Source organism: Argopecten irradians, chromosome 2 (assembly GCF_041381155.1).
Source record: "Argopecten irradians isolate NY chromosome 2, Ai_NY, whole genome shotgun sequence".
Classification (NCBI taxonomy): Eukaryota; Metazoa; Mollusca; class Bivalvia; order Pectinida; family Pectinidae; genus Argopecten; species Argopecten irradians.
In genome coordinates this window covers 40,306,292-40,330,201 of record NC_091135.1, presented here as the reverse complement: position 1 = coordinate 40,330,201, position 23,910 = coordinate 40,306,292, and the positions used below count along the sequence as shown (strand labels likewise).

The 23,910-nt window shown below is 33.6% G+C and overlaps 4 protein-coding genes across 4 annotated transcripts; 1 reads left to right on the top strand and 3 right to left on the bottom strand.

The window, feature by feature from the left end:
* Window positions 1–1,713: 1,713 nt before the first annotated feature.
* LOC138315470 (uncharacterized) lies at window positions 1,714–3,667 on the bottom strand. Its single transcript, XM_069256520.1, has 3 exons — window positions 3,510–3,667; window positions 2,769–3,024; window positions 1,714–2,419 (listed from the first exon to the last, which is right to left on the bottom strand). The coding sequence occupies exons 1-3, from the start codon at window positions 3,564–3,566 to the stop codon at window positions 1,932–1,934; spliced, it is 801 nt and encodes a 266-aa protein (XP_069112621.1). The 5' UTR covers window positions 3,567–3,667; the 3' UTR covers window positions 1,714–1,931.
* Window positions 3,668–8,781: 5,114 nt separating this feature from the next.
* LOC138315469 (uncharacterized) lies at window positions 8,782–10,604 on the bottom strand. Its single transcript, XM_069256519.1, has 3 exons — window positions 10,449–10,604; window positions 9,958–10,213; window positions 8,782–9,598 (listed from the first exon to the last, which is right to left on the bottom strand). The coding sequence occupies exons 1-3, from the start codon at window positions 10,503–10,505 to the stop codon at window positions 8,973–8,975; spliced, it is 939 nt and encodes a 312-aa protein (XP_069112620.1). The 5' UTR covers window positions 10,506–10,604; the 3' UTR covers window positions 8,782–8,972.
* A 4,717-nt stretch (window positions 10,605–15,321) lies between these two features.
* On the bottom strand, window positions 15,322–19,000 carry LOC138315468 (uncharacterized). Its single transcript, XM_069256518.1, has 3 exons — window positions 18,292–19,000; window positions 17,514–17,775; window positions 15,322–17,162 (listed from the first exon to the last, which is right to left on the bottom strand). Exons 1-3 carry the CDS (start codon window positions 18,424–18,426, stop codon window positions 16,702–16,704), a joined length of 858 nt encoding a protein of 285 aa, XP_069112619.1. The 5' UTR covers window positions 18,427–19,000; the 3' UTR covers window positions 15,322–16,701.
* Window positions 19,001–19,475: 475 nt separating this feature from the next.
* LOC138315467 (uncharacterized) lies at window positions 19,476–21,757 on the top strand. The gene is made up of 3 exons (XM_069256517.1): window positions 19,476–19,661; window positions 20,509–20,755; window positions 21,237–21,757. The coding sequence occupies exons 1-3, from the start codon at window positions 19,506–19,508 to the stop codon at window positions 21,740–21,742; spliced, it is 909 nt and encodes a 302-aa protein (XP_069112618.1). The 5' UTR covers window positions 19,476–19,505; the 3' UTR covers window positions 21,743–21,757.
* Window positions 21,758–23,910: the final 2,153 nt, after the last annotated feature.

The following is a 23,910-nucleotide window of genomic DNA, read 5'->3' as shown; positions in this document are numbered from 1 at the left end:
TATATGTAGTATTATTAAGTTTATCAATGATGAAACAAATAGAATAAATATCATCTAGACATTCGTGGTATGATATTATGATGTTATCGATAATTTAGCAATCTATAGGAGTACAGATTCTCTAGTTAAGCTTCCTCAGTCATAGCTGAAAATAACATAATCACTTGAACATTATGTTACGATTTTCATTGCTGACGAAGGATAAGGTAGATAGCTTTAGAAACTTCATATAGCTGTTTCATTGAGATGTCCGTACGATGTCGTAAGGTAAATGATGAATATAACATCGCTGCAACATCGCTTCATGTTAAACTAAAATAACAATGGGATCTCATTGTCTATGAATTACGTGTATGTAACTTAAAATACTTTTACATATATTTGACATTTTAGAATTAGTTTCCGACATCATTCTATTTTGAAGCAAATATATGGACTAATTCAAGAAATGTATTGATATTACCATTATGAAATTTATTACAGACCCAAACTAATACAATTTTCTTCGAAGAAAAAATAGTTTAATCCATTTTTGGATTGCTGTATTAAGCATTTTCTAAATGTTTCCTCCTTTTCGACATAGATTTTAATGTTGTTAATTAACCTTAAGGTAAAAAATTCTCCATATTTCGCAGTCCTGACTTTATTTGTACGTAGTTAAAGATTAAAGGACATTGACATTACAAACCTGTTGAAGATATATTCTAAAAAGTATCAGGGATACTATTCTAAAATAATAGGGTGACCTTCTCAATCCTTGGAAAACGCAAATACGCCATATTGATGGCCTTAACTTTTGAATTTCTTCCCTTTATAAAAATCCACTAAAGTAATTCTACTTTCAAAACGCATATTGTTTTTATTACACTCCTAGATGCGTATTTCAAAACGCTAATTCTTATGAAAATATATTGTATTTTAATAGACAAATATTTGTTGTTGTTGTTTTTATAATATAGTTATTACCAAACACTTTGTTGAATGTTTTCGACTAAGATATAAATTACGTCGTCTCACAAAGACTCCGGAATAAAATACAAAACAAAATTTCGGATATTTACAGGTTACAGGTATACATTCGCAGGCACGTTCAATGAATGCTGGGATTATTTAGCATACGCGTCTTGATACATTTTTATACATTTTATATAAACTTCCATTTCAGGTTTCCATGAAATGTTGATACTTCTTTGATTTCCACAATGGCAGTTTTTTTATCAATAATAGAATATTGCTAGATGTCTTCAAAGCATTCATATTGAACCACTTGCATCAGCTTCTTAGTTATAATGAAAATATTACTTCTATGACTTAACTCTCAACTATAGTCACTAAACTTGCATGCTTGGTTAAAATGTCTTATATCGTATTACTATCTCTGGTCCCGACCTCGAATCCAGTTGCCAGGAACTGACCTCTGGTCGGTAGTTTTCCTTCGGGTACTCCGGCTTTCCTCTAGTGTATATGTTAACCTGGCATGCTCGTCTTTAACAGTTCTCCTGGCTGTTAATAGAGCGTGAAACTTATCAAACCAAACCAATGCTGTGGTTATAGCATCTGGACGTTAATCGTACCTGCTGATAGTTACACCAGGAAAGCCATATTTGCTGTCTTACTTTCTAGTGTCCTGTCTAGAATATTTAGTTTTAATATAGATTCTTATCCCCTGACGTTTTATTAATAGTTTTAATAAAGTACAACTCAAACACAATGATTATTAAACTGAACACATTTATTAAATTTTTACATAATCAGCAATATGTATATCAACAATAAAGTTAACAAAATAATGAACAACATAATGATTAATTCTGGGTGTTAATTTAAAAAACGATTGACAGATTTTTCTATCTGCTCCCACTTACACGCACACTCTCTCAGTCGTACAGTCTTTCATTGGCACATCAACTTAAGTCATTGGATTCCAGACTCTAACATGCTGTCACTGGTGTATCTACAAACTGTAATGGTGCCACTCGACATGTGTTATGGTTGTAGTCACTACAATAGTCCCCAAGACATTTAAAGCAAAACCGGAAATTACAAGATGGGTACTGGCAAGTCATTGACAAACATCCGGACACATGCTCAATTACACTCCAGCATTTCGGACATGCCCGGCGCATCAGCACGTTGCCATGGCGACGTAATTTTGGCGAGTTATGGAGATGTGAAATGATGACGTCATCAGGTAACACATGAGCTGCTTCAAGTTCTTGCTGCTTGAGTCTATTTTTGTCAATTTTCTTTCTGAACAATCTTTTTTCGGTTCTTGTCATCACTGCATTTCGTTCGATAATGTTTGAAGACCACACATGGTCACACCTATCTTCCTTAGAATCTGTGACGTATGGGCACGTGAATTTGAACATTCCTTTCTCGAGTTCGTGCCAGCAGTAGTCAAACAATGCTTGTGGTGCTAAAACAGAAAAGTTAAGTAAAGATAATCACACAAATTATCTTATTTCATTGGGTAGCTTTGTTTCCTTTAATATGTCTGAATATGTTTGAAATTATATATTTATAGCTTGACAGTTATGACAAATAAACTGAAAAGCCAAATATATAAACATTGATGGTTTTATTTTTATGATGTGCTTTAACCCTCAAAATGCATAATATATCTTCTGGCACCTCTAAAGCTCTAAGATATATTATATTCCTTTTTGTATGACAGAAACGTTTTATGTCAATTATTGAATCCGAATGAAATGTTAAAGAAATGAATATGTATGCTATATCTCTATAGAGCTGTTCTGAATACTCACTGATAGCATGTCCACATGGCATTTCGGCCCTCTGGTCTGTTGTGTCCAGCGTGATCATACACTGGTCAGCAGCAACTTTCACCTCTTTCGACAGATGCCGTTGTCTTTGTGCGTACAATGCCTCAATCACGTCGTCATCGCTGAAAGCTTCATGCAGCAGGCAGTCTTTGCTAACTTCAACTTTCCGTCCGAGACGTTTGATAGTTGCACCAGGAGGTAGCCTGTCAAATAAGGCCGATACCTTGGTCGTCCTCCTCTGTAAAGGAAAAACAAAAAGATCTGAATGAGGTAGGACTTACTAAATACAGTTTTACATTACATACGTCTATACGTATCAGTGATGGAAGAATGCCAAGTATCTCACTTGACCATAAATAAAGAATAAAATAATCAATAGTTCGATTATGCTATATAATGCAGATTATAAACAAAGGATTCAGTATTAGTTACTCATTAAGTTACATTCCATGAACCAAAGGCCTTGGTTAGCGAAGATGGTGTTTTTTTATGTGATTGCTTATTTGCACACTATACTTATTTAATCTTCAAAAATACATAAAATTGGCACCATCAAACAGTTTTCATTTTAATGTTTTTCAAGGTTTCTTCATATCACTGATATGTGTATTAATCATAGCTTACTGTAAATTTAAAAATTCAAAAACACATTAAAATCCCCACTTAAAACTTTTTTTTTAAATCAACGATAAATACCTATAGATACAAACACAATATAATTACCTCACTCAGTCGAATTCGACTTTCATTTGAGTCAGGATGAATAACAGTTATTTTCATATTGACGATTCGTGGCTCTCAGCCTGTACGACCAGCCTACAGTTTAATGTTTGAGACAGGAATGATCGGTAGCCCGGTTTTATACCGGTATTTAGTTGTCATGTCTATATTTAGATAACGCTCCGTCGACTGGTTTCGGTTTGTAGTCATCTACCTGAACAAGTCTGGGCAAAGCATAACCTTAATAACACAGTCGTTATTGATTGATAGCAACTAGACTGGTAGCACGCATGTTGATCATATCATGTCAAAGTATTACGATTGAGGGGATTGAAAGTCTACATAATAAAAATGCAAAGGTAATACACGTGTATAAATTTATACTATTAAAGGTATTGTTTGATTGTATTACACAACAAATATATATATAATTGTCAATTTTTATAGATAATATTAAATTAAATCATACAGAATAAAATAATTATTTCATTTACAACATCAAGCTATTTTCGTAACATTAATGAAATAGGTAATACCCCTAAACTGATAAATATATATTTTCATGATTTTTACTCATAATTATATTCATATTTAATGTTTGAAACAAGAAATAATTACGAGAATTAGTATCACATTTACGATCTTATAGTCACATATTTAACTTATTTCTTAAGATAAGATTAAAATAGCTATAATAATAGAAATCGTGAAGTAAAGGGTAATGAATAAGTTAAATAAAAAAGAGTGAGTGTCGAATTGGCATGTAGTCCCCCGCACCACAGACCAACATTGATCTGTGGTACGAGTCTGGATCAGATGCTTCAGACTCACATGAACATATACCACCACACTACGGCTCCCCCCCCCTAAAAGGTGTTCAGTACGTGTATATATAACTATAGGTAGGTCATATAGGTTATAGGAGGTAAACAATCTACACATCTCAGTTAAATCATCAGTTATGTGTTAGGAAAATCAATTGCTTGTGTTAAATCTCAAAACAAATCAAACGGCGTACATATATATAAATCTACACATCTATAATCTATTGAGAAAAATATATTCCGGGATTAAAACTATTAGAAGTAACTATTGTCACTGAGGTTATGCCAATTTTGTTTCAAAAGCACAGGCACTTATGATCTTGGAGGATTTTTATGCCATGTGTGCGGGTATTGATAGTGGTAAAATTAAATAAGACGAACAATTGAGGTCCGAAAATGAAATTATTTCTGGGATCAAATGAAACAATGTCATAATGGAATAAAGGATAGGAGGTGTTGAAATACACTTACTATTGATCTATGAGAAAATGAAAATTTCAAGATAGCTGAGAAACAAATGGGGTTCGGTTTTAATTGATTTTTATGAGATGACTTAATTGATATTTGTTACAATGTCTTCTTTTTTTACTGGTCAATAGATGAATAAAATAAGTTAGATATATATAAACGTACAAAAAATGAAGGCAAGTCATAGTTATATACCATTTCGTTGTTGATAATATTATATAACAAATATTTGTAGTCCGGTTACAGAGGCAGAATTTTAAAATACTTAAATTAATAGATAAAAAAGCATCAAAATAAATAAATAGAAGATAAAAATAGGTGATTTCTAACAGCAAACAAAAAATAAAAATAAAAATATAAATAAAAAAAAAAATTAAAAGAGTGAGTGTCGAATTGGCATGGTAGTCCCCCGAACCACAGACCAACATTGATCTGTGGTACGAGTCTGGATCAGATGCTTCAGGCTCACATGAACATATACCACCACACTACGGCTCACCCCGACTACAAGGTGTTGGGTGATTACAGGATGGTGCAATATCCGGTTATATAAGTGATTGTAAATAGTGTATACGATCGGTATAATGAATGTTACGCAAATCTGCGTATCGGATTCTCTCAAAAGTTTGCAAACAAAATTTATTTCATAACCCTTTGAAATTGAAAAAAATACTTTATAAAATAAAATACATTTACACGTACGATTTCATTGATTTTCTAAAGGATTAGTATTTCCAAATCAATACGCAACGTCAATGTTTCCATTGTGACGTCACGATTACGTCGAGTTTACGCGCCATCCTCGGATTTTTTTCCAATTGTAGTATGAAAAAATGAATCGGCAAATCAGAAAGTCAGATGTAATATGAAAACAAAGACAAAATCATCATTATTTTATGAAAGATATCAAAACCAAACAAACTGAGCATGCAGAAATCTACACATCTACAATATGTTGGAAAATATATTGTCAGGGATTAAAACCATAAGAAGTAACTATTATCACTGACGTGATGTTACCCATTTTGTTAAAAAAATCATAGTCACGTACGATCTTGGAGGAACTTTATACAGGGATTGATATTGATGAAGTTAGACGGAAAATTGAAACACAAAAGTAGAAATTCTGGGATCGAAGGAAACTTTGTGATAATGGAACAAAGCATAACAGTTGTCAAAATACACTTGCTATGGAAATATGAGAAAATGAATATTTCAAGATATTTTCTGTGGTAAGGATTTTATTGATTTTCATTAGATGACTAAACTGATGTTTTTTACAATGTCTTCTTTTTATACTGGTAAATAGATGAATAAAATAAGTTAGATATATATACACGTACAAAAAATGAGGGCAAGTCATAGTTATATACCATTTGGTTGTTGATAAGATTATATAACCATTATTTGTAGTCCGGTTACCGAGGTAGAATTGTAATATCATTAAATAAATAGATAGAAAAGCATCAATATAAATAAACAGGAGATTAAAATACATGAATTGTAAACAAAATTAAATAAATAAATAAAAGAGTGAGTGTCGAATTGGCATGGTAGTCCCCCGAACCACAGACCAACATTGATCTGTGGTACGAGTCTGGATCAGATGCTTCAGGCTCACATGAACATATACCACCACACTACGGCTCACCCCGACTACAAGGTGTTCAGTACGTGTATATATAACTACAGGTGGGTGATTACAGGATGGTGCAATATCCGGTTATAGAAGTTATTGTAAATAGTGTAGACGATGGGGATATTGGGGATACGATTTACTTCAACTGATAAAAATATCAGGAAAGGAACTAACATCGAGTAGGTCTGCAGGGGATACGATATACTTCAAATGGTAAAAATATGAAGAAAAGATCTAACATCGAGGAGGTCTGCAGGGGATACACTTATTTACTTCCACACATCATTCTATTTCGAAGCAAAAATATGGACTAATTCAAGAAAGGTATTAATATTGGCATTATGAAATTGATTACAGACCCAAACTAATATAATTTTCTTCGAAGAAAAAAATAGTTTTATCAATGTTTGGATTGCTGTATTAACCACTCTTTTCTAAATGTTTCCTCCTATTCGTCATAGATTTTAATGTTGTTATTGACCTTGAAGGACAATAATTTATCCATATTTCGCGGTCCTAATTTACTTGTACGTAGTTCTTTGTTTAGTAAAGATTAAAGGACATTGATATTACAAACCTGCTGATTAATCATAAACGAATTAAAGGCCCAATACCTGTCGAAAACGGCTTTTGATTTTTGAAATGGGAATATAAAACAAGGCTGATAATTTTGCAGAGACGCAAAAGTTATTAGCTTTACGTCAACACTATATTTAACATGACCTTATGATTAAAATAAGTTAAATGTTAATTTTCATAATGCGGGTCGTATTATATATACCGCCGTCGTCCTAATTATTGCGTATTTGATGACTATTACTGCGTCAGACGAAATGAATCTTCACTGTTAACACAGGTTACACAGGAAAACCTGCCTTTGTTTGGTGTAACATCATATTAGGCCATCGATATACATTTACATGTTTTTACTATTTTCAAGAATCTGTTTTTATTTGTTTCGGAAAGATAGTAATTTATTTTTTTTATTGTTTTTTTAATGCAATCCATCATCATCAATATAAAATCCTTGGTCTATTATACCTCAAATTACTCAAATGGAAGGTACAATTTTTGCACATTTTACCACAACCAACACAACAATTTACGAGTCAACTGTTACACCTAAGGTTAGGACTGATGCATACGTTTTATCAACTTAGTTATGTTCAAGTATACAATGAACCTAAGAAGTGACATATATTCATACAAAATATCACTAGTTTAAACAGGGTCTTAAACCCCAACATCACTGTTAGTTGACTGAGCGATTATGATCCAGAAGTTCAATATTCCCTTATTTTCTGTTGCTGTATTCATTGATTCCTGTATAAACAATGTATCCAACTCAACTTCCTTTATCTACTAAATATCTAACCAATCACCCCTCTTTAAAAAAAAGAAAACCTTCGTATGGTTTTCTAGATAAAGATAAGTGTATATAGTAGTGTCTCTTTTTGTGTCTATTGGACCGTTGTTGTTTACTTTACCCACAGAAATATAAATGTGCATTTTGAAAGCAAACAAAATTATATACAAATTGCACATAGGTTAATGTTTATTCTTAAGTACAAAACAATAAAACAAATATTAAGTCATGCATCAAGTTAAGACATATGTAATTAAAATAAGTTGATATGACCTACACCAATCTACGAATTAATATACATCTTAGCATGATTCCAAAAGCATAGGTCTACTTATACAGCAGTGAAATACATGTAATTCTTTATGCAGGATATATTATATATGCTGCTATTATTTCATTTCATATTATGTCATTTACCATATGCGTCGAGGTACACTTTTTTATAAAAACTTCCATTTTAGGTATCATTGAAGTGTTGATACTATTATGTTTCCTACAATGGTCGTTTCTTATTTATCAATATTAGAATATTGCTATACCTAACAGTCGCTTCATAGTCATAATAAAATATTGCTTTTATGGCTTAACCCTCAACTTACTTGCTTGGTTAAGCTGTCTTATATCATATTGCTATCTCTGGATCACGACCTCGAATCCAGTTACCAGGAACTGACCTCTAATCGGTTGTTTGTTTTCGTGTACTCCGGCTTTCCTCTAGCGTATATGTTAACCTGGCATGCTCATCTTTAACAGTTCTCCTGGCTATTAATAGAGCGTGAAACTAATCAAACCAAACCAATGCTGTGGTTATAGCATCTGGACGTTAATCGTACCTGCTGATAGTTACACCAGGAAAGCCATATTTGCTGTCTTACTTTCTTGTGTCCTGTTGCTTCTAGAATTTTTAATTTTAATATAAATTCTTATCCCCTGACGTTTTATTAAAAGTTTTGATAAAGTACAACTCAAACACAATGATTATTAAACTGAACACATTTATTTATTTTTACATAATGAACAATATGTATATCAACGAAAAACTTAACAAAATAATGAACAATATCATGATTAATTCTGAGTGTTAATTTAAAAAAACGATTGATATATTTTTTCTATCTCCTCCAACCAACACGCACACTCTCTCAGTCGTACAGTCTTTCATTGGCACATCAACTTAAGTCATGACAGGATTCCAGACTCTTACTTGCTGTCACTGGTGTATCTACAAACTGACTCTTACTTGCTGTCACTGGTGTATCTACAAACTGACTCTTACTTGCTGTCACTGGTGTATCTACAAACTGACTCTTACTTGCTGTCACTGGTGTATCTACAAACTGTAATGGTGCCACTCGACATTTGTTGTGATCGTAATCACTACAATAGTCCCCAAGACATTTAAAGCAAAACTTGAAATTACAAGATGGGTACTGGCAAGTCATTGACAAACATCCGCCCACACGCTCAATTACGCTCCAGCATTTCGGACATGCCCGGCGCACCAGCACGTTGTAATTGCGATGTAGTTTTGGCGAGTTATGGAGGTATGAAATAATGATGTCATCAGGTAACACATGAGCTGCTTCAAGTTCTTGCTGCTTGAGTCTATTTTTGTCAATTTTCTTTCTGAACAATCTTTTTTCTGTTCTGGTCATTACTGCATTTCGTTCGATAATGTATGAAGACCACACATGGTCACACCTATTTCCCTTAAAATCTGTGACGTATGGGCACGTGAATTTGAACATTCCTTTCTCGAGTTCGTGCCAGCAGTAGTCAAACAATGCCTGTGGTGCTAAAACAGAAAATAAAAATGTTAAGTAAGATAATCACACAAATTATCTTATTTCATTGGGTAGTTTTGTTTCCTTTAACATGTCTGAATGCGTTTGAAATTATGTATTTATAGTTTGACAATAATGAAAAATAAACTGAAAAGACGAATATATAAACATTTTTGGTTATATTTTTATGGTGTGCTTAAACCCCTACACAATATATAATATATCTTCTGGCACATTTAAGATATATTATACTCCCTTTTTGTATGTCAGAAACGTTTAAAGTCAATTACTGTTTAAGAAATGAATATGTATGATATATCTCAGAGCTGTCCTGAATACTAACTACTGAATAGTAAACTAATATACTCACTTATAGCATGTCCATATGGCATTTCGGCCCTCTGGTCTGTTGTGTCCAGCGTGATCATACACTGGTCAGCAGCAACTTTCACCTCTTTCGACAAATGCCGTAGTCCTTGTTTGTACAACGCCTCAATCACGTCGTCATGCTTGAAAGCTTTATGCAGCAGACAGTCTTTGCTAACTTCAACTTTCCGTCCGAGACGTTTGATAGTTGCACCAGGAGGTAGTCTGTCAAATAAGGCCGATACCTTGGTCGTCCTCCTCTGTAAAGGAAAAACAAAAAGATCTGAATGAGGTAGGACTGACTAAATATAATTTTACATTACATACGTCTATACGTATCAGTGATGGAAGAATGCCAAGTATCTCACTAGACCATAAATAAAGAATAATATAATCAATAGATCGATATTAAAAAACACATTAAAATACCCATTTAAAATATTTAAAAAAATCAACTATAGAAACCTATACACAAGAACAATATAATTTAGTTACCTCACTTAGTCGAATTCGACTTTCATTTGAGTCAGGATGAATGACAGTTATTTTCATATTGACGATTCGTAGCTCTCAATGTTTGAGACAAGAATGATCGGTAGGCCGCTTTATACCCGTATGTAGTAATCATGTCTATATTTAAATAACGCTTCGTCGACTGTTTTCGGTTTGTAGTCAACGAAGAACTCCTGAACAAGTCTGGGCAAAGCATAACCTCAATAACACAGTCGTTATTGATTGATAGCAACTAGACTGGTAGCTCGCATGTTGATCATATCATGTCAATGTATTACGATTGTGGGGATTGAAAGTCTAAATAATAATTATGCAAAGGTATATTATTAAAGGTATTGTTTGATTGTATTACACAACAAATATATATATTATTGTCAATTTTTATAGATAATATTAAAAATAAAATATTACACAACAAAATAATTATTTCATTTACAACATCAAGCTATTTTCGGAACAGTAATGTAATATGTAATGTAAATACGGGCGACTGGGACTTCATCTTTTTGTAATCAAAATCAATTTTGAATTTTTTTAATTCTGTCATGACAACATTCATTTTTGTGGACAAAATTGAGTTTTGTTAGACAAAAGTGAAAATTGAACACAAAGTTTAGTTTTATGTCACAAAAGTCAATTTTGTCCCGAATCCAAATATGGATAAATGCAAATGAACTGTCTCATTACGATTTTGTGACGTGGCCTGTCATTGGATATATTGACCGTTGGTATGGCACGCGCACAAGGTGTTACATTATGTAGTACATAATGGAAAGGCTGCAAGAGCTTTTGGAGAAAGCACCTGTGTTTGCGTCATCATTGTCATTCTTGTAGATGTTTAATATACTTACTTTAATCAGCAGATTATGTCACGACTTCTTGTGTAATGCGAATGCTCTGGAATATCATTTATGCATCCTCCATCGTGTCACATAAACAACAAAAAATAGTTTTGTGTGAAATGGCCACCGGATGGTGACATTTAATATTACACAAAATATATAGACAAACAAATAAAAAGTCATACTGACTAAGGCATAGCATTATACATATCAAACAAAGGAGACACTTTGTAAAATAAAGAAAAGCATGAGTGGGGTTTACCAAAACTCTGCCAAACATAAGACTTAAAACAAAAAAGCATAACTAGATAACTAACTGGAGTAAAATAAAAGATCATGGCTGGAAATATAAATTTATATAAGTTTTCAAAACAGAAATTGTGTTCCACAAACGATAAATTTTGGGTGGAAAAGGGTGGGTAATTGCTTAAAATTCAAAATTGGAGCTCGCACTTTCTCATGATAATGGCGCCTAGAAAATTTTTTTCTACCCATGATCCTTTACTCCTATCAGTAAAGGGAAGTAATCCTAACAATAAATTTGGGTACTAGATTAAAGGGAGAAAACTCCTATAAAATATATGTGCAAGTATCGGTATGCATAAATTAAGCTAAGTACTTAGTAGTCCGCTAAACCTGCCTATATATTATTAGGCTTTTTTAATTTTTTTTTTGCCTAATATATAGTCAGCTCGCGGTACCTCTTAAAAATGTAAAATCGTAGGCCAGATTTGGCCTACGCTACGTCAGCGGCATATTTCTAATATATCGTCCATGCAATGCCGGGAAAACGTACACATACCTTTATAAAAGGATCTTATGTACTCCTTTGCCCCCATGTTACATCCCATTTATGAAATTAAACAACTGTGTACAATGAAATACTTCCGAGACCCTTCTATTTCACACATTTGTAATGGCCGCCGTATACACATTTAGTAGAGCCAACGGCAGCCAATCAACTTCGCTTCCGGTTTTATTTTTAAATATCCACGTGTAGTTGAAAGATAAACAAAATTCTACCGTGTATATGCTACATGTATATGCAACGTGAATATCGCGAAAGTGATGCGGTACCAGCAATAGTCGTGTTCAATTTGAATATTTGACAACATGTCGTGTATGTCAACCATGATTTTACTTTAAAAACTCTAACTGGCTAGCATTTTGTTTATCTTTCAACTACACGTGGTTTGGAAATGTGTATACGGCGGCCATTACAAATGTGTGAAATAGAAGGGTCTCGGAAGTATTTCATTGTACACAGTTGTTTAATTTCATAAATGGGATGTAACATGGGGGCAAAGGAGTACATAAGATCCTAATATAAAGGTATGTGTACGTTTTCCCGGCATTGCATGGACGATATATTAGAAATATGCCGCTGACGTAGCGTAGGCCAAATCTGGCCTACGATTTCACATTTTTAAGAGGTACCGCGAGCTGACTATATATTAGGCAAAAAAAATTAAATTAAAAAAGCCTAATAATATAGGCAGGTTTAGCGGACTAAGTACTTAGCTGCCTTTTATAAGGCCTAGTAGAAGGGGATGCCGGAGGGAGGTTACGATTACAGAAATGGATACTCTATGGAAAATAGTCTTTACGATGAATTGACCATAAGCGTAATGATTACGTACCTATTCAACAAAAATTCGTTCACTATCACATCTTTCAAGTCCAGTTACGATACACTTCGCCAAAGATTGAGCGAACTGTAAGCGTTTAAACCAATCGGTTAGCAGCTTACAAGTAAAGGTCAAACTTGGACTCATTTGCATACTTTACTGACGAAAATGAATTCTGTCCAGACGAAATTGAATTCCGTCGAGATGAAATTGAATTCCGTCGAGACGAAAATGAATTCTGTCCACAAAAATGAAATTTGTCACAACAAAATTGATTTTTGTCCACTAAAAATGATTTTGTTTAACAAAATTTATTTTTGTCATAACGATTTTTTTGTAAGACGAAAGTGATGTTGTTACGACAGAATTCAATTTTGTGTCACGAAATTGAATTTTGTCTACAAAATTGAATTTCGTCATGAATTTTGTCCAGGAAGATTGTTTGTATAACAAAACTTATTTTTGTAATATGTTATAAGTTTTGTTAATCTGGGCTCATTTTTGTTGAACAAAATTAATTTTTGTCTACACAAAATTGGATTTCGTGTACAAAATCACACGTGTCCCATTTGGCGCCCCGTAAATACATATTTTCATGATTTTTACTCATAATTATATTCATATTTAATGTTTGAAACAAGAAATTATTACGAGAATTATTATCATATTTACGATCTTATAGTCACATATTTATTTAATTTCTTAAGATAAAATTAAAATAGCTATAATAATAGAAATCATGAAGTAAGTATTATCACTGAAGTAATGCCAATTTTGTTTCAAAAGCATAGGCACTTATGATCTTGGAGGATTTTTATGCCATGTGTGCAGGTATTGATAGTGGTGAAATTAAATAAGACGAACAATTGAGGTATGAAAATGAAATTATTTCTGGGATCAAATGAAACAATGTCATAATGGAATAAAGGATAGGAGGTGCTGAAATATCCTATTATTGATTTACGAGAAAATGAATATTTCAAGATATGTTAAAAGCAAATGAGGTTCGGTTTTCACTGATTTTAATGAGATGACGTAATTGATGATGTTATAATACCGTCTTTTTATACTGGTAAATAGATGAATAAAATAAGTAAGATATAAATACATAAAAAATGAGGGCAAGTCATAGATGCATACCATTTGGTTGTTGATAATATTATATAATCATTATTTGTAGTCCGATTACAGAGGTAGAATTTTATATCACTTAAATTAATAGATAAAAAAGCATCAAAATAAATAAATCGAAGATTAAAATAGGTGAAAAAAATGAAAAGATATATATATTTATAAAAGAGTGAGTGTCGAATTGGCATGGTAGTCCCCCGAACCACAGGCCAACATTGATCTGTGGTACGAGTCTGGATCAGATGCTTCAGGCTCACATGAACATTTACCACCACACTACGGCTCACCCCGACTACAAGGTGTTCAGTACGTGTATATATAACTACAGGTGGGTGATTACTGGATGGTGCAACGTCCGGTTAAAAGGTAGATATATATATAGATAGTAGTCGATATAACGATTAGGTTAAATAGATTAAATGAAAATTAAAATTATGCCGTTGATTTGAAGGAGATAAAAATAAATGGTATTAAGTGATCGAATATTCTAAAAGGAACCACATGATCACCAATAACGATGAAATAACTGTTTGGTGTAGCTAGTAAACTTTGATTATAGTTACAATGTATTTCATAAATTACCAGTCATTTGAAGAATTAATCTTTGTTTGCAAACTTAAGGAATACAAACATAAGAAATGACTGAATTAGGATTTTGTTACATAAGGACATTATGTTTCACGTTTTGTGCTTGTCTATATCGCCATACTTAATTGTCGTGAATAATAATCGTTCGGTAAAAAAAGGCGATTTTAAGTCGCCTCGATAATAACTTTGCTTAGAATATAAGATTGGTTCTATAAACAGACTGAGAAGATAAGATTAAGGTCATTATTTATTCAATGCTTTATATGATTTATTAAATTTGATCATTGCTTAAAAGACTTCTTATATGTAGCAATTGAGAACGTACCGAGATCATTATATAGAAAGTATTAAAATAATGTTTTCAATAAATAATTTCCAAAATGTGTGCATATGATTTAACTTATTTAATTAAACATTTCTTGATCACACATTTTATCAAAGTGATTTTACTAAATTATTTGCACAAACGAATATTTTACAAGCTTTAGTGTTAAACAGAAAGTATACCATCAACAAATCTTAAAATATATGTATCTGGTTGTTTAGTATCATTTTTTATTGAATTTAAAATGAATTAAGATGACATAAACAGACGTCGTGATCAAGTATAAATTAAGCAAAAAATAAATTAAAAAAAAAGATGAAATAAAACAAATAGAGTGAGTATCGAATTGACATGGTAGTCCCTAGCTGCAATATTGTAGCTCAAAAGACTTTTAGACAGAAAATGGTGTCGTCTTTAGAGCTACAATTGGTGCCTATTACTGCTAATGGAGCAAAGTAATGTTTATGCAAACCATTATAAAACGTTTGTAAGCATTTTATCGTACTTGTTTGATATCGCTTACCTACTAGGCAATACAATTGAACCACATAAAATATCAAATTCTCATCGAGGCATTATTTTTTAGATAATACATATGAAGGTCTTTCTGAAGGGAATTTATACGACAAGTCCACAAATTGTGAATTTGACGTCTTGTGAGCGGCACGGTAGATATTAAGAATGGCAGTTATGTTTGTTTTGGACAAAAATAATATGTAAATGCATGTATACGCATAAAATAATTGGAAACCTACAAAAAAGTATAGAAAACTGTGCCCGAGTGATTTTCGGAGGCGATGCTCCACTACGACACATAGGGACCGATTCGTACCCTGCCGAAAGGTATAGTAGGCCGGGTACGTATATTCGTTCTAGGTAGTCCCCCGAACAACAGACCAACATTGATCTGTGATACGGGACAGGATCTACGGTGGCTGATATATGCCCTTTCGTCTTTGGCGAAAAGACGAAATGTAAGGTTTCTTACTTCTCGTGTTTTCGGGGCGAAAAGACAAGAATTAAGAAACCTTAAATTTCGTCTTTTCGCCATGAAAAGCCGAAAATTAACGAGAATTAAGAAACCTTAAAATTTAAGCTTTGTGAAACTTTTTTGCGTTTCAATATATGGCTGATCTTGTAACATGCATAAATAAAGGGAAGCAACTCTGATAGAAGTATATATGTGTATATACATTATTTATCTGCGTTAAAGAATAACGACCATAAATATCTAGATTTCTAGTTCGAAACCAATGCAGTCGCGGGAATCTGACTGCAGATCGGTGGTAACCCGATTGTCCTCCACCCCTTAACCTGCCAAGCCCCTAAATGATAGTGTCAGAAAACGAAAGAGTTTTTAAAAAGAAAATATGTTTATTTTACAACATGTATACCTGATCAATATTTACAAATAAAAAACAATATCATAAAAATAGAACTTTATGTACTACAAATTAACAATATGTATATAAAACATGATATAGATAAATAGACAAGTATATATGGAACTCAACAGCATCTCTGCTTTCTTAACTTCATTTCTAAGAATGGGGAAGGACTCGAATGGAACACAAGATGATCACCTTCAACATCACTTACAAGGTTTGATTCAGCATATTATAGTTTACTGGCATAACGACTTTTATTTTATATTCCAAGTTAAGATACATTTTGTTTCCAAAGTAATTGCATGGGCAGGAGCCTATAGGTTTCAATTTACGTTATATCAATTCAAACTGTGTTGGGGCAGTTTTACAATCAATTATACATTTTGTCTTCTCACTAAGACACCGGAAACAAAACACAAAACCACAACCCGGATATTCACAGCGCATAGTTCTACATCCGCCGGCGTGTTCAATGATGTTGTAACACCTTGGGCATGCCCGCCTTTGCGGACAGGAAATGCCGAAGATGAAAATCCTGGGTGAGTTGTGGAGAAATGCTAACATTTCGTTGGTATCAGGAATTTCACGAGATGAATTCTTCATTTTGTTTTCGAATACTTTGCTTTCTATGAATGTCGTTTCTTTCTTATCCAAGTTCGCGTATCGTTCGATGTCTTCAAAGCTCCAAATTGAACCACATGCAGCGGCTTTAAAGTTATAAACAAACGGACATTTGATTTCTGTCTTTCCACTTTCCAGCTCACTCAAACAAAAGTCATATAGCGCTTGTGGAGCTGAAATGGAGGATTAACACTATGGAAACAAGACAAGGATACCACACACAGATAGGTTAAACAGAAAGATTCGAAGAATTAGATAAAATTTCGGGAAAAACTAAAATGTCCCCCACTTCCCTGGATATCATATTTTCGTAACTGAGGAGTTTATCAGAACTAATTCACGAAGTATTACACTTAATTTACATTCTCAGGGAATAAAATGGAGGGAGACGGGACGCGGCACACGTATTTAACAACTGACATAAATTTTATTGAGTACATATATACAATGAACTATACCGAATAGCAAAATATACTTGATAAAATGAGATGACTCATTCTGATACAATCATTAAATGAACTTACTTATGGCGTGTCCACATGGCATTTTGGCCCGTTTTGAATTTGTTTCCAGGGTAATCATGCACTTCTTGGATGATGTGGGTATATTTTGCCTCAAGCGTCGACCTACGAAATTATCTTGATATACAACACTGATGACGTCACCGTCTTTAAAAACCTTTCGGAGCAGACGACGCTGATGTGTGATCAGTTTGGTTCTTCTTTGTGGATGTTTTATGTATGCTCCACGGGGAAGACATTTTAAAATGAACTTAACTCTTTGTCTCTGAAAAGAAATGAAAACTTAGTAGGTGAAATCATAAATGCTAGCTATATTGAATTGTTTGTCTATCAAGAACAATCAATGTAATTGAACAGAATTACTATGAACGATTATTGGTCAGTTCGTGAAAGTAGTTGTACGAATCTAAAACGAAAAGAATAATAAAGACACCTTAAAATATTCATTTTTAAGTTTGATATCACCAAAACAAAATGTAATATTACATATTTGACCACAAAACCTTCTCCCTGACTTTGGCATTTTACTTTTACTTGCATGGTTAAAATGGCATCACCAATTATGTGGATGAGGGTGACTGCACATTTTCATATAATTGATGACGAATACTAAGAGCAAACATCGCCGACTTGCAGAAGTTACGTATACAAGACTAATTACACAGTCAATACTATTCACATTAACTGTCATATTCTTTACACACCAGGTTTTATCAGCTCTCAAACCAACTTCAGCTTCCTGACCACAAAATCATCCGGTCAATATTTACTTCTTACTGACCTCACCAAGTCGAATTGTTTTCCTCTTTTTATCGGGGAAGACTAGTGTTAATTTCATCATGATATCTCCGGTATGTTCAAGTGATGTAAACGGTACGGCCTGCCCTGTCGACGCATCGCTCTGTGAGAATTCCATCGATCAACTCATGTGTTCCATTACTATGATCTATTTTTAGCAAGGGTGGTTCTACTTAAACTGTGCACATACAATATAAATGTATATGCTGACGATATATCATAAAGGTCTTCAGTGTCTATGGTTATGGTTCACTACACATAAAACACATACGAACACACATATGCATAACGTTATACACTTTAAGTTGTTTAGATACTTATTTTGTACCCATATTGTACTGTGTTACAACGTGTATAATGTAAATAACAGATGTTCATAGGTATCTAGAATGAAATAACCCGTGGTTCTATCATGTCTGACCACTGGTTTTTTTTATTATTATTTATCAACATGTATTAATTTTTTGGCACTATTCATCATTGGACCAACCTATATAGGATAATACTGTATAAAGTTTCATTAATACATTTGCCACCCAAAAGTGGAATCTTCTGACCTAATTATAATGTGGTCTCTTCCCAAAGTTTCGCTGTCTTCGTATATATGTGATTATCAAGATTCGACAGCACTATATGGTTAGGTAATAGCTGTTTCTATACTTAATTAATCACTTTGGCCTCATAAAAAGTAATTATCAGGTGATGTTTTAAAACCATAACCTTTACAGCACGTGATAAAATGTTATTAGGTTGAGGTCGTTTGCTGTTGCTTCAGTGAATTGCACAAGAATTACGAAATGTCCGCCAAAACAACTAGCCGAGGTATATTGTACATGTGTATATGTGTATTTAAATCGGACATGTAGAATAGGTACCTGAAGGTAAACAATAGTGTGTGTATATATACACGTGTCTAGAGACACCGTACCAATAGCAAATAATACTGGCCAAACCTCGTTAGATTTAAATTGTTGTAACTCAAAATATACAATCTTAATAAGGACAATGAATTCACGAAAAACACATTTTATATAAATCCAATATAACAACTGAAATGGGATAAAATCATGAATACCAAACAAATAAACCTAACTAACTTGTTTTCCTTGTAAGGTATTCATCATTCACGCTGAAAATTGATTACGAAGCACTGTGGATAAATATAGATCTTCGTAATGATGGACGCCGTTCATACAAATGTATATACAAACCGACATAACGATAAGACAGACCAGAGCGACCACATCGAACCGACGGACAGAGGAAAATCTCCACGAGGACAGACGGACCACAATCATGAAAGTCACATTCATTTCTCCAGATAAAAAGAGGACAACCTTTCGACTTGCTGAGGCAAGTTAAATATTTTACACAGACTTGTACTTTCAGTATTTTGTTTTAAAAATGACTGTAAATATGACAGTCCCCATACCGTGTACTGAATATGACATGGTTGTCTAATTAAATCAACCACCAACCACAAAATTTCCTAAACATACAATGCTTATTTTGTTATAGTCTAGAAATCCCCTTTCGTCCATGGTCCATCATCCGTTCTTTCGTTCGTCCGTTTATTAAACAAGTACTGAAGGGACCTTTCTCAAATTTCATGTCTAGGAAGATCGACGAAAGGCCGCCATCTTAGATTTTGATAATTTGTGTGTGTTTCCACTATTTCTCGAAAATTACTGAGTTTATATTTGAAGTATTTGAAAAGCAGAGAAAAGAATCCTCTTTCCATTATCAGTCATATATCAATCTTTGGTGGGCGCTAAGATCCCTCTGTGATCTCTTGTCAAGCTTCTCATGATAAGCACCAACTGAGTCTTTTTCATTGCTTGCTCATTTTTTTCCCATACTAAACCATCATGGCCGAGTTGGGACCTTTATCTCTTGCAGCTAAGCTGAAATACTAGGGCATTCCTTCATAATTGATTTTAGTTGTTTTTTTAAATTTTGATATAACATATTTTTGCAAATTATTTGTATAGATGTTGTATAGATGTTTACGAATATTATTCTACAGGATTTCGTTAAACATTAATATGGTGAGTATATGTTTCTTGTTGTTTTGAGGGGTTTTCAAGGCATCTATAATATAAGTAAGGTTTTATAGGTGATTATTTCAGATATAAAACTACGCATGGTTAGAAAGATATCATATATATGAGTTAAATAAACTTTTATTTGACCATTTTAGAAACATTTACCAAATGGAACGACCATCAAACACCCAATACGTGACACCAAAGTGTGCGGCCACAAACGTCGTCTGCTCGGCAAGACGTTTAATGACGGCGACATCCTCAACATTGTGAACAAAGATCACACATCAGTTCAACGTCTCCGACGTCTCGGACGAGATTTACCGACATCAAACGAGGAATGTATGATCAGCTTAAGCAAAAAATCAAAACGGGCCAAAATGCCGTGTGGACACGCAATAAGTAAGAACGTACAGTCATTGTTTAATGAACGTAAAAAGCTGATCATTTAGGAAAATCAAATTGTTGCCTTATGTCTAGCTTCGAATTGTGAGTAATTGAAAATAACAACAGAGAACGCGAAGAGTTGTTATTTCCTCTACTTAGCCGTGACCCTGTATCACTATAATTAAAAGTTTAACATGTTAAGATTAAAAGTATGTTAACACAAGAGATTATGTAAAGTGCAATGAAGATAAGTAACTTGATCATGATATAACGATGAAAGACCAAGCCGTCAAAAATTCCACAAAGGTACAATTTTAAAACTACATTGATTTTTAACCATTTGATCAAGATTCTGTTCGGATTCTTTATCGGTACAAGGAGACAAGGGACAACTGCGGTACAATACTACACAAATGATAACAACGCAATTATCTTCATAGTTCGGTTTATTGTCAACTTGTAAACTATATTTGATATTTGGATTCTGTTTTTTCAGCTCCACGATCACTTTTTGACTATTGTTGGAGCCAGCTGGAAAATGGAAAGACAGAAATAAAATGTCCATATGTCCTCAACGCCAAAGCCGAGACATGCAATTCGCTATGGCTCCTAGACGTCATTACTAAATTCGCTAACATGAACAAGGAAGAAAAGAAGACAATAGAAAACAAGATATTTACAAATAAGATGAAGATAACGAACCAAAAAATCCCAGACGTTAACACCATGATATCACTTCTTCATAAATGTCCAACCAAACTTATACAGGGCATTTCCTGTCCAATTCGACGGGCATGTCCAAACTGTTATAGCATCATCGAACATACCGGCGGATGTAAATCCATGTGCTGTGAATATCCGGGTTGTGGTTATGAGTTCTGTTTCCGGTGCCTTAGTGAGAGGGCACGGTGCAAGTTTAAGTGTAAAACTGTTCCAATGTTTTTGTCATTTGTAAACATTTATCGTTGTTTTGTTAAAAAGGTATTGTACATATTGCCGTAAAATAAATGTGTTTTTATAAATATGTCTTCCTTTCTTTTGTGGAAATCTCAACTGATAAGTCTCAAAAGGTATCCCGCCCACCGATCGGAGTCCATCTGATATGTAACGCTGGATCATCACATAGATCAACTTTGTCATAGATCAACTTTGTCATAGATCAACATTGTTGAAAAGTTTATCAGCTTACCCATAGACTTAAACACAGAACACAAAACACAAATCCTAGCTTTCTTTCGTTGTTATTTGCAAAATTCATCATTAGATTTGGATATTTCAAATGAACCTGTCTCTAGTCAGAGGTACACCCACCATTTGTTATTCTAGGGAAATAACTGTAAGGATATAGAATCCTTGTTATACAAATCACAATGTTTGGTAAACTTCATATTTACATCGATCTATATCAAACGAGTATTCTGAGTAATGCTGATGCAAGGCATGTCCCTTGTCGAACACTCAATGAACTATATTCTAGGTATCAGATGTTGGCCAATTAAATCGACTTCCGTTCGTGGTCCGACGTACATCTGTAAACAATTAGTGTTATCGCTATTTCGCAGAAGGTACCAAAAGAATATTTCCCAAAATTTCATGTTTAGGTTTTTCTTGGTGCCTAGTATACATGTTTCATGTTGGAATCGATCCGAAGACAAGATGGTCGACAGGTATCATCTTGGATTTTGATAACTGGCGTCTGTTCTCGCTATTTCTCAAAAAGAATTGCTCTCCAACTGCATCTGCAGGTTCCACTTGATGTCTAGTTATGCATATTGCAATTTTGGACCGATCTGAATTAAAGATAGCCGACGGGCAGTCGTCTTAGATTTTGACAAGTGAAGTTTGCTATCGCTATTTCTCAAATATTATCTAACGGTGTTTTTTTTCTGAAATTTCATTTATAGGTCATTACAATGTTTACAATGGTGTATTGAAAAATGGACATAGTGATAATAAACTGGTGCAAGGCCCAGTTTCATGAACATTATTAGATTTAATTAAGGAATCCTTTAAAAGACCACTACCTTTGCCAAACAAAAATTCTAATTTTCTTGAAAACAATAATGATATATGGAAATGTATACCAATGTCCTAAGAAAAATTTATATCACCGACAAAATGTTATGTTAACAGTAAAGAAGATTGATTCCGCTGTTTTACCGTCTGGCGCAGTGATAATCAACCGACGCGCGGTAATTAGGACGACGGCGAGAAACATTAAACGACCCGCGTTTTGAAAATTAGCATTTAATTTATTTAAATTAAATTGTTACGAATGTGATAATTGTAGTATTAACGGTAAGTTAATACCTGTTTCGACTCTGCAAAATTATCGATCTCGTTTTACATTCCCATTACAAAAATTAAAAGCCGTTTTGAAAAGGTGATGGGCCTTTAACTTAAATGTCCCCAGAGGAAAGCATTACGAATTTTAAAGAAGGCTCCTTAACTTACGATTTTTTCTTAAAGCCTGTAATGCTTTCCTATGGTGAATTTTAAGTTAAGGAATTCCTTAAAATTAAGAAATGTTCATGAAAGTGGGCCATGAACGTATTGAATAGCGTACATTCGAAATAGTTTTTCAATTTTCTTATTTTGATTTATCTAACCCCCAAGGTTCTATGTAAACACGCCAAAACAGCTAATTAAAGCAGAGTTCAAACTAACAAAAACCATCATGGTAATTTTATGTTTGGCCACGACGAATATTTATTGTTTATTTATTTATTTGAATAATGTAAAGTCGGACCAATGCAAGACGCTACTGTTTAAAGTTTCATCAATGGATTTGTCATCCGACAGTGCAATCTACTGACCTAATTATAATGCGGTCTCTTCCCAAAGTTTCACTGTCTTGTATATGTGATTATCAATATTCTCTATGACTATGCTATCAAAAGACGGTTAGTAACTGTCTTCGTATATGTGATTATCAATATTCTCTATGACTATGCTATCAAGTGATTTTAGGTCATTTCTGTTTCTATTCTTAGATAAATCACCTTGATTTCCTAACACGTAATTATCAGGTAATGCTTTTTAAACACAATAACCTTGACCCGCATATACTTACAGTGTGTGACAAAATGTTTTTAGGTCAAGGTCGTTTGCTGTTGTTTCTGTGAATTGCACAACAGGTGCGAAATATCCGCCAAAACAACTAGCCGAGG